At 43.0% G+C, this 12152-nt stretch overlaps 1 protein-coding gene across 1 annotated transcript; it reads right to left on the bottom strand.

Moving 5' to 3' along the window:
- Positions 1–3486: 3486 nt before the first annotated feature.
- gask1b (golgi associated kinase 1B) lies at positions 3487–10233 on the bottom strand (the record flags this gene model as incomplete). Its single annotated transcript, XM_084149818.1, has 4 exons — positions 3487–4614; positions 5462–5688; positions 5850–6067; positions 9297–10233. 4 exons carry the CDS (start codon positions 10231–10233, stop codon positions 4407–4409), a joined length of 1590 nt encoding a protein of 529 aa, XP_084005944.1. The 3' UTR covers positions 3487–4406.
- Between the last annotated feature and the right edge of the window lie 1919 nt (positions 10234–12152).

Genomic DNA, 12152 nt, shown 5'->3' on the forward strand with positions numbered 1-12152 from the left:
TTAGGAAGGGCTTGCAAGTTAAGCATTTCACTGTACTTGATTGTGATAAATAAAACTTTTCAGACAAACATCAGCTAGCTGTAGGCCATTAGAGTTACTCACATGAAGGGGCATGATTAAACATGCAGGTATTTCCTCCTCTCTGTCCTGACTTATTGACTTGACACAGCCTGTGGATGTGAGCATGGGCCTATCTGTTTGGCTGTCTGTGTTTCTGCATATTTTAGTAGGAAAAAGTGGACCTTCAGAAAGTATTCACACCCCTTGAATTTTTCCAAATGTTGTTTTGTTACAGCCTGAATTTAAAATGGATTAAATTGAGATGTTGTGTCACTGGCCTACACACAACAACCATAATATCAAAGTGTAATTATGTTTTTCAAAGTTTTTACAAATTAAATAAAAATGAAAAGATGAAATGTCTTGAGTCAATAAGTATTCAACTCATTTGTTATGGCAAACCTAAATAACTTCAGGAGTATAAATATGCTTAACAAGTCACATAATAAGTTGCATGGACTCACTCTGTGTGCAATAATAGTGTTTAACTTGGTTTTTGAATGATTACCTCATCTCTGTACCCCACACATACAATTATCTGTATGGTCCCTCAGTCGAGCAGTGAATTTCAAACACAGATTCAACCACAAAGACCAGGGAGGTTTTCCAATGCCTCACAAAGAAGGGCACCTATTGGTAGATGGGTAAAAATATAATAAAAAGCAGACATTGAATATTCCTTTGAGCATGGTGAAGTTATTATTTACACTTTGGATGGTGTATCAATACACCCAGTCACTACAAAGATACAGGCATCCTTCCTAACTCAGTTGCCGGAGAGGAAGGAAACCGCTCAGGGATTTCACCATGAGGCCAATGGTGACTTAAAACAGTTACATAATTGAATGGCTGTGATAGGAGAAAACTGAGGGTGGATCAACTAAATTGTAGTTACTCCACAATACTAACATAAATGACAGAGTGAAAAGAAGGAAACCTGTACAGAATACAAATATTCCAAAAGAGGCATCCTGTTTGCAAGAAGGCACTAAATTAACTTTATGTCCTGAATACAAAGAGTTATGTTTGGGGAAAATCCAATACAACACATCACAAAGTACCACTCTTCATATTTTCAAGCATGGTGGTGGCTGCATCATGTTATGGGTATGCTTGTCATCGGCAACGACTGGGGTGTTCCTGAGTGGCCTAGTTACAGTTTTGACTTAAATCAGCTTGAAAATCTATGGCAAGACAAGCAATGTCTGGCAATGATCAACAACCAACTTGACAGAGCTTGAAGAATTTAAAAAAGAATAACGTGCAAATATTGTACAATCCAGGACTGCAAAGCGCTTAGAGACTTACCCAGAAAGACTCACATCTGCAATCGCTGCCAAAGGGGATTCTAAAATTCAGTGGCATGCAAAAGTATTCACCCCCCTTGGCATTTTTCCTTACAACCTGTAATTAAAATAGATTTTGGGGGGTTTGTATCATTTGATTTACACAACATGCCTACCACTTTGAAGATGCAAAATATTTTTTATTGTGAAACAAACAAGAAATAAGACAAAAAAAAACAGAAAACTTGAGCGTGAATAACTATTCAAAGTAATACTTTGTAGAGCCACCTTTTGCATCAATTACAGCTGCAAGTCTCTTGGGGTATGTCTCTATAAGCTTGGCACATCTAGCCACTGGGATGCCCATTCTTCAAGGCAAAACTGCTCCAGCTCCGTCAAATTGGATGGGTTCCGCTGGTGTACAGCAATCTTTAAGTCATACCACAGATTCTCAATTGGATTGAGGTCTGTGCTTTGACTAGGCCATTCCAAGACATTTTAATAGTTCCCCTTAAACCACTTGAGTGTTGCTTTAGCAGTATGCTTAGGGTCATTGTCCTGCTGGAAGGTGAACCTCCGTCCCAGTCTCAAATCTCTGGAAGACTGAAACAGGTTTCCCTCAAGAATTTCCCTGTATTTAGCGCCATCAGTCATTCCTTCAATTCTGACCAGATTCTCAGTCCCTGCCGATGAAAAACATTGCATGTGTAATTCCCACCGTAAAGCATGGAGAAGGAGGTGTTATGGTGTGGGGGTGCTTTGCTGGTGACAGTCTGTGATTTATTTAGAATTCAAGGCACACTTAACCAGCATGGCTACCACAGCATTCTGCAGCGATACGCCAACCCATCTGGTTTGGGCTTAGTGGGACTATCATTTGTTTTTCAACAGGACAATGACCCAACACACCTCCAGGCTGTGTAAGGGCTATTTTACCAAGAAGGAGAGTGATGGAGTGCTGCATCAGATGAACTGGCCTCCACAATCACCCGACCTCAACCCAACTGAGATGGTTTGGGATGAGTCGGACCGCAGAGTGAAGGAAAAGCAGCCAACAAGTGCTCCTTCAAGACTGTTGGAAAAGCATTCCAAGTGAAGCTGGTTGAGAAAATGCCAAGAGTGTGCAAAGCTGTCATCAAGGCAAAGGGTGGCTATTTGAAGAATCTCAAATATAAAATGTGTTTTGGTTTGTTTAACACTTTTTTGGTTACTACATGATTCCATATGTGTTATTTCATAGTTTTGATGTCTTCACTATTATTCTACAATGTAGAAAATAGTAAAAATAAAGAAAAACCCATGAATGAGTAGGTGTGTTCAAACTTTTGACTGGTACTGTATATACACACACACACACACATATATTTCCTGAACGTTCTTACATCTCCAAGATATAGGACAGACACTTCAAAACCTTATTCCTTATAATAGATTTTGACTCTCTTTTTTTGCCATTCATGAAAGTGTTATTCAATGCGTTTCTATGGGCTATAGTAGTAAAGGCTAAATTCAATACTATAATAAAAAAATATATACATAAAGCAGTCCTAACCCCCCAACCCCCCCCCCCCCCCCCTCCCCCTCCAGTACATTTAAGGTGTACCATTCACTAGACTACATTCACTCTAAATTGGACCGTTGTTTGCAGGGGAAAACAGTCAATGGAGGTATAGATAAGTATGTGTGTGAGCCTGAGAGAAAAACTTGTCAGACTCATTGAAACTAACTGGGAAAGAGTGGGGCCTTCCATGAAAAACACACACTGAGGCATTTTCATGAGGGCTGTATTAATGAGGGCTGTGTTGATGAGGGTTCAAAGGGGTTAAAACAACAGCCGCTCTTACTCCCGGCACTGAAACGGAAAAAGACCCCACAAAGCTTCATATACTCCATAGGCTCCATCTCAGGACCCTGCTTATACCAGCCTTGCAAAACAGACACAGTGCTTTGGCTCATGTTTCATTGGCACCGACTCTATTTCTGTCCTTGATTTGACTGACACTTAAGGCTGATGATGTAATCGTTCAAAGACCAGAGAGGGGGTGGCCTACTGTATATGTTATGCTAATTTGTTTCTGGGTCCAAGTCTGATGTATTTCAAGTAAAAGTTGTTAAAAAAATCATTTAATTTTTTTTTTTTATCAACATGAAATAATATACAAATAAATATAAACAATGAAATTGACTAACATCCTAAGCGGTACAAATGAAACACTTTGTATAATATCAAAATAATTTCTAACTAACGTCCTTTTCTTATGGCAGGTTAGACAGATGTTAAACCATCAAATAGTAGTAGGCTACTGTAAAGTGAAGTCAGAGGAGCACTACATACAATGGTACATGAATAAGGCCCAAAGAAATGCTAAAGATAATTGTTTACTGTATTAGAGTTATACTGTAGATGAGTAACGTTAGATATTAAAATAACAAAGTAACAATACAACCGAAAGACTACAGTAAGACTGTTATTGAATACAGAACTGTAGCCACTTTGTATAATGAATGCTAAGAGTAATGTTTCAGCTTGAAGCTTGAGAATTCAGAGCTTGTTACTTAAAGGGATACTGTGAGATTCTGGCTTGATACCAAATCAGCCCAATACAGTATGTCCTGTTGGAGTGAAAACCCTCGAGACCCTGGTAGTTCTTCCACTGGCAAATATTTTGATTTGAGGAATGGAAGTTGTTTCTTTGGCTTTTGGAAAGTGAACTTTAAAAAATAAAACTGCCTTGGTCTTTGCGGAATATCAAATTCCATGTCCATATCTACAGTACTACGTCCTTATCTTAGTACAAGATAAGGAGACACAAACGGAGCACCTCAACTGTGTGTCAGACTTCAAGAGAAAATCTCTTCTCTAGGCTGGAATTCAAATTGTGGGTTTCAAACAACATAGTGATCTATCTAGACCACATTATACTACATGTTAAATAATACAATCAGTTAACTGGGTGAAACAAAACTCATCCCTTCAAATTAAACAGGAGCTACGTGGTTTCCACAGTGCTGGTTTGATTGAATCTCTCAATTTTCTCTCCTTTTCCAAACCCTGTGATGTCATACGTTCATGGTCACCACTTTGATGCCGTGGGCATTGATGTATGTGAGGAGAACCTGGGCCCGTCTCTCGATGACGTCGATGAGCTTCTCGATCCCATGCCGCCCTCCCTGGCTCTCCCAGTACAGCTGATCCAGGAACAGTGACTGGAGGAGCCTCTCCCTCAGCCTCTGGCTCATCAACACGGTCACCGCCTGTTCTGGGAGCCTGGGTGGAGAAGAAGTTGGTAACACTTAATTTACTTGGATAGTTGGTAACAATTTAGGTGGAAAGTTGGCAACACTTTATTTGGCTAGTTGGTAGCACTTTATTTGGATAGTCAGTAACTGTTTAACAATCTATGACCACAACTGTTTGATCCATATGCATATACTGTACATTTAAATGCAAATGCAAAGAAATAATGTATTCCTTAAAAAAGATGTACTCACAAAATACATTAATTCTACAATAGCATAATGTAATTCAAGGTAATATAATATAATTCTGCACATGCCTAGAGTACATTATCCAGGCCAGGCTTTCTAATCTTTAACTACTGTGAAATCCAGTTGAAAGGCCTCTACTTTGAAGAAGATCACTACAAGTCATGTAAGAGGAGAGATGACAACTGTCAGTGCCATAACAAAGTCCCCCCGCTAGGTCCTCCCAGTGGTTTGTTCCACTGATTTATTCATCACAAGATGAAGATGAAACACAGGGAGTGTCCCTGGGTGTGTCACCATGCCTATAGGTGGGTATAATATACTTCATAACACATGCATGCACTCTGCGATTACGTGTTAGAATGCAGTATTTTCCCACAGTGTGAAGTCAACAGAGAGGAATCTCTAGACTAAGAGCTGAATCAACTACAAATTGTATGCAGGGGGTACATTGTAGATAGTTGCTGATTGAAAGGTGAGAATAAAAAATGCTGCACACTGTACAGTAATATTTCTGTAAGATAATACAGTCATATTGCAAAGACCATAGTATTATTCAGAAGAATCACTGTATTATCCGACTAATGATCAATTCACTATGCTGTCTACATATTTCGACGTTGACCCACTCCTTGATTCCCTCCAGTAGTCTGTAGTCCAAGTTGTCCTCGTCGCGGTCGAAAAAGCCCTTGTTGTCAGCGAAGACCAAGTGCCTGGGGTCGTGACTCCTGTGGAAGATGTTGGCCAGTGCCACACTGTCCATATCCCCACATTCCAGGTGGTGGCCCTGCTCCACACAGTCGTCCTCCTGACGAGGCCTGAACCCACAGCAGTTCCGGTCTAGTCGGCTGTATATCTGAAGAGGAGGTAGACAAACAGGATTCACTTAAGCTATTATCTCAAAGGAGTGATGTCCTATGCTATTGCCAAGTATCTCCTAGTTTGACAAGCTTCCTTCTCAAGAAATCTAACACAGTAGTTAATTTGAAAGACCAGACACGTGTGATCGTACAGTACCTGCAACAGGAAATCAAACAGGGCTAGTTTGCTCCACTCATAATGGTGAATGCTGGAGCAGCCCGAGTTAGGCTTGGGCGTGACGTTCCTGTGCCAACACCTCCGTTTGAGGGAGCTCTGGTACTCCCCCCATGTCATCCTCACAGTGGACTGGCCCTCTGCATTGTCCCCTGGAGAGAGGGAACCATCCCACAGCACCACGGGGCAGGGCTGGCCATCTGTGAGATGAGGGGGATCCAGAGGTAATGTTAGTGTGACCGACCAGGCTTCGAACCCGAGTCGTATGTGCAACCCAAGTCAGTGTTGGCTCTTTAAGCTAACTCTAGACTCTAGCAAAAGAGAATCTTCACATCTCAGACAAGGTTAGTCATCTCACATGCGTAGTTCACTGATTCACCACTGCTACACTAGCATTAGCGTACAACACTGAGGAGGAGGAAGACGAAGGCTCATGAGTGTATTCCTGTTGAGGAGGTTACAGACACCACAAAAACGTATGAGGGCTACAGATATAATTCAGGTCAAGGGCGGCTGTACAAAGAACGTCAGCTGATGCCCAAACATAGCCAGTGCAAGGCTATGATTAAAGATCCTACTCTTTGAGGATTGATATCATGGTGTTATGCATTTGCACCTCTGTTTCTGTGTACTCAATCTCTCCCACAGACTTATGAGGACAGCTGCATGCGCTACTGGCTAAAGGAGCTAGCCCTCGCAGGCTTCATAGCACCAGGGCTGATACTTCTGCTCACAAATATGCTTGGTCGTATAATATTACATTGGCTACAACATTCCTGGAATGCTGATTTGGGAAAAGATAGATGTGACGTAGCCTACATGCTATTAAAATGTCACCTTAACATTGATGTGTAAATCAGTTTAATGACCAAATTCAACCGTTCAGGGGCCAAACCCACAGATCCCATATCTGCAGTCATGGGTGCCAAACTCTCCCGTGCACCTGGGACAATAGATCCCAACGAGTTCCCGCCCAACAGGTGGATGATGTCCAGAAACCAGAGTTGTCTGGGCCAACGTTGAGCCACCAAAATCAACAACAGACCCTCCTGACGGATCCTCTCCACGGTGGCCTGAATCAGGTCCATCGGAGGAAACTCATAGAGCAGGCTCTGAGGCCACTGATACACCAAAGCTTTCGTTCCCAACGGAGTGCACAGATCCCTCATTAAGAAGAACAGACGACAATGCACGTTTTCTCCGTAGAGATAGGACCCCCCCCGGAAAGTAGATCCGCACCCACATTGAGAGATCTGGGAAGATACAGTACGTCACCCTGAGTGACAGGAAATGCGCACTGCTCCATACGAGCAGATAACGGGCCAGGTTTAGGAAAGAGCGAGACCGCGTCCCCCCCTGCCTGTTGATGTACGCTACCGCTGTCCTATTTTCGGACCTTACCAACACATGCTGGCCCTCCAACATCGGAAGGAAACACCTCAGTGCAAGCAACAGTCAGTTGCTCTAGGTAATTGACATGCATCGCCCTTTGCGCTGTTGACCAAATCCCTCTTTCGGAGTAGCTATAGAGGCCATTAGACCCAATAACTGCAGGCACAAGCAAAAAGGCACAGAGTGCTCCAGCTGAAACCATGCCAGACAGACTCTGAATGCGACCCTCCTCTGTTGGGAAAAAAGCACATGATTCAGAACCGAGTCCAGAACGAGACCCAGAAACTGAATGCGCTGAGCTGGAGCCAAAAATAAATTTTCTTGTGTTTCACTATGAACTACAGAGACTGAATATGCGAAACCAGCGTGGCAGTGTGTAGCTCCACCTGTTCCCTCGACTCCGCTATGACTAGCCAATTGTCCAGATAGGCCAATACTCTGATCCCCTGCACCACACAGGTTCCAAAGCCGCCTCCACCACCATAGAAAAGGGGAGAGCCCGAAAGGCAGGACCAGAAACTCGTAGGCCACACCCTCTAAATGAAACCTCCAAAACTTTCTGTGGGGAGGATGTATAGCCACAAAATACGCATTCCTTCAGATCTATGGATGTGAACCAATCGCTGGGACGCACCGACTGCAATAGCCGGCAAAGTCTGAGCATTTTGAACTTGCAAACCTGGAGGTGCTTGTTTAAAACATGCAAGTCCAGGATGGGAGGCAACGTTCCATCACTCTTGGGAACTAAGAAGTACCGGCTGTACTTCTGACACGGGGACAACCCGAATAGCCTGCTTTTGAAGGAGAGAGGAAATCTCCTCTCTCAAGACAGGCGCTAGCACCTCGGGACCATTGACGTAATGACGCCACGAAAAGGAGGAGGACGCACAGCGAATTGCAGACCATACCCCCTCGTCACAGTCCTCATCACCCACGCCGAGAACCTCTGAAACCGGCTTCCCCAGCTCCACGGTATTATTCAGCTCCTGCAGCAAATAAATATGATACATCTGCAGCATTATGACCACATTCAACAACCGGGCCACCACAACCTTAGCCTGGTACACTTTGTACTGCTGATCCACCGAAAAACAGGCACTGTTTATTCAGAAGCGCCGGGCTAGGATTAGCCCTCTTATTAGCCTCTGGAGATAAGTAACTCGCTAACTTTCCAGCCATCGGCAGTGTGCAAACGAGCTCCACCTCCTCCATACCTTCTACATTCATGGTAGCACCAGCCTGGCTGAATGAGGGGAATCCCATGTTGCCTTTAGCTCATTGACAAAATCTTTAAACAGGGGTAAGTGACGCTTCACTGCTGCAGTGACAGAAGGTAAAACAATCTATTACAAGACATCTAGTGGCCCTTTTGGGTACTTCAGATTATCACAAGTGTCTGTAATCATCTCTGGTCCTCTCACTAGCCTTATCAGATGTAAAAGATATGAAATAATTAAATAAGATGATAAAAAAAAAAAAATGACAAAGCTGTAAAACATTATCCTAAATATAAACCTTCAAGTTGGTGAATACCATTGGTGTTAAATATGAGGGTTTTAGCATGAAATATCCTTTATATATGTTTTACACACATGTACTTATTTTACTATGTCAATATTTATTTGTTGTCATGTTTTGACTTCAAACTGGTGGCGGCTGTGAACACAGTCAATAGTTGGAAGAGTTGCAGAGTTAATTGGAAAATCATGCCATTGTTGATTAGATGCTTTTTTCAATAATTAGGCTATTTTCTCTTGAACCATATGGTCTATCTACAACAAACCCATGGCCAATAAGGACACAGATATAATAAAGGAATACTATACATGAATACTTGTTTTGTTGTTATTCAAGTATAAATGGAGTGGATAAGAGTGGATAAGAGCGTCTGCTAAATGACTAAAATGTAAATGTAAATGTAAATAAATTACCAAAATTGCAATAGATTCTGTTAATTACCAAAATTACTGATGATGACGGTAACTTTGGGAAATTACCGTTAGCTTTTCAACCCTAGTCGGTGGACAATGGGCCTACCTTGTACAAACGGAAACTTCCTGCTGACAGCCGGCACGCTTCGGTTCAGTCCCAAGACCCTATCCAAATGGAAAGCGAAAACCTCGCTCGTGTCTACGGGACTTTTGATAACTCCACATTGTCCTATACACACTTTATGGTCCTTGACATCGTTATGTTTGTCAGAATGGATCAAGGACAAATGTGATGTGCTTTCAAACAGCAAGAGGGGGATGGATTCCTTATGGGACACTTCATGAATGCGCGAAATTTTACAATCAGCAAGAAAGCGCATGGCACTAATGTCCTCTTTGCTGAACCACGGCGGTGCCCTCTCACTGTATATTCGGATCGAACTGACGTGAGGTTCTGTTTGCATCTTTAAATTCGAGCTTACACCCCGTGTTGCATGATTTATGGTGTTAATTTGTTTCCAAGATATATCGATTCCGTTAATGTGCTTTTGTCTCCATTCCTCCCTCTTCAATGTGCCAAATTTATTTTGCGTAAATCCCTCATTGGGTTTGGTTCTCCTGGCTTTTCGCCTTAGTTTCGGTCTAAATGTTCCCCTTATAATAGCTGGTTTAATGCGCCTTGACTTTAGTGTTATGTACACCACATTGGACCGCGTTGGAACCACCGAGGATAATAAAGAGTCGTCGTTGGCACCGGTTGGTGAGTCGGCTGTTTCCGACGGGCTATCATCATCGAACCTCAGAGTGTATAGTCCCCGACTCTTCTTGTACTGGTGTCTGTCCAACCGTCTATCCTGGTGCAGCAACGAATGTCCAACCTGGGAAACCACGAAAAACAAGTACACACAACATGCACCCACAATTATCAAATTCCTTTTCGACGGGGGATACCTCCGAACGCAGTTAGATATCCTCAGAAAATACGAACACGACCAAAGAATGAGAGACTTTTTGATGTCTCCAGGACGTATTAACGTCTCCATTAGAACGTATGATCCGACATGGTTAGGCTATCTGTTTGTCTTTGCCTGGAGCTCAAATAAGGATAAGGACGGCGGCCGCGCAGCCGGCGCATAACTTCCGAAAGTAATCTTCGACAGGAAAAAAAGTGATGTCCAAAATCAGAACGCGATGAGAGGGGCTGTGGTAATCCTTGTTTAGGTCAATGTGTCATCGCAACAGTGGAAGGGTGGCTTTGTTGCCATAGAGAATTAATAGGGACAACTGTCAAAACAGATGGATCAGCTGAGATAACATAATCATATCAGGACATTAATAAATGAAGGCTATAGCCCCCTCTGTCATACATGTATGACAATAATAGCCCAAACAATCCATATCACCTATTTTCACCCAAATTAATAGCATATAATATTGCATTGGTCAGTGGTTGGAATATGTTTAAAAGTAACATCCCTCAGGCGACATCTGCTGGTGTAGTTTTACACAGCGATGTGATAAAGTGTGTGTGTGTGCCTGTTTGTCTGTCTGGTCTAGCCTATTGTATAGTTTGTGGAAAAACTGTTGAACCTGGTCAGTGGTACTAGGATGACGAAAGGGCAGAAATACCTTCACTATTGTGATGCCAGCGCTGCTGAACAATAAGACAGAAGGGAAAAGGAAACATTACTTGGGATGTGCAAAGTAGGGCAGAATGTCAAAACAGGAAACAGTTTGGCAGCATCATCCCACCTGCCAGGAAGTGTTGGTCTGAGCAGATTAGATCTACTTAAGTGATGTAGGCTAGCACTAGCAACAATCCCTGTGACCAAGCAGGATTTCCTGTAGTCGAGCGTTTGTAAGTGTTAAAAGGTATATCAATCATCTTGATAAAATATGCAAAATAACGCTGACTGGATTTTTCTGACCCTAACCACACAAGGGAGCCAGGCCCTGTATTCATAAAGAATAGGAGTGCTGATCTAGGCTCAGGTCCCCTCCTGTCCATGTAATCTTATTCATTATTATCTAAAAGGCCAATCCAATCCTAGATCAGCAGTCCTACTCTGAGATGCGTTATGTAAACAGGCCCTGATCAAGCTGGGCAGAGAGAACTGACCTTAGATCAGTGGTTAGAACAGGAGTTGGCCTGTTGGCGTGCAGAGGTGTAAGTAAAGTAATAAGTAAACAACTATGTCTCAAGTAGGCTAAAGTAAGAATGTCGAGTCATCAAGTTAATTGTTTTACTATGTATAGGGCTACTGTTTTAAATCAATCAAGCTTCAACAAATGCTCATAGAAAGCAGATACACTAAGTGGAAATGAGTTGACCCAAATCTAAATTAGCTGACCCCTATTGGTAAGAGAGGAGAACATTTAAATTTACATCATTTAGCAGACGCTCTTATCCAGAGCGACTTACAAATTGGTGCATTCAACTTATGATAGCCAATGGGACAACCACCTTTTAATTTTATTTATGGTGGGTGGGGGAAGAAGGATTACTTTATACTATTCCAGGTATTCCTTAAAGAGGTAGGGTTTCAAGTGTCTCCGGAAGGTGGTCAGTGACTCCGCTGTCCTGGCGTCGTGGGGGAGCTTGTTCCACCATTGGGGTGTCAGAGCAGCAAATAGCTTTGACTGGGCTGAGCGGGAACTGTGCTTCCGTAGAGGTAGGGGAGCTAGCAGGCCAGAGGTGGATGAACGTAGTGCCCTCGTTTGGGTGTAGGGTCTGATCAGAGCCTGAAGGTAAGGAGGTGCTGTTCCCCTCACAGCTCCGTAGGCAAGCACCATGGTCTTGTAGTAGATGCGAGCCTCAACTGGAAGCCAGTGGAGTGTGCGGAGGAGCGGAGTGACATGAGAGAACTTGGGAAGGTTGAACACCAGACGGGCTGCAGCGTTCTGGATAAGTTGAAGGGGTTTAATGGCACAGGCAGGGAGCCCAGCCAACAGCGAGTTGCAG

Source organism: Coregonus lavaretus (genome assembly GCF_964263955.1).
Source record: "Coregonus lavaretus genome assembly, chromosome: 32".
NCBI lineage: Eukaryota > Metazoa > Chordata > Actinopteri > Salmoniformes > Salmonidae > Coregonus > Coregonus lavaretus.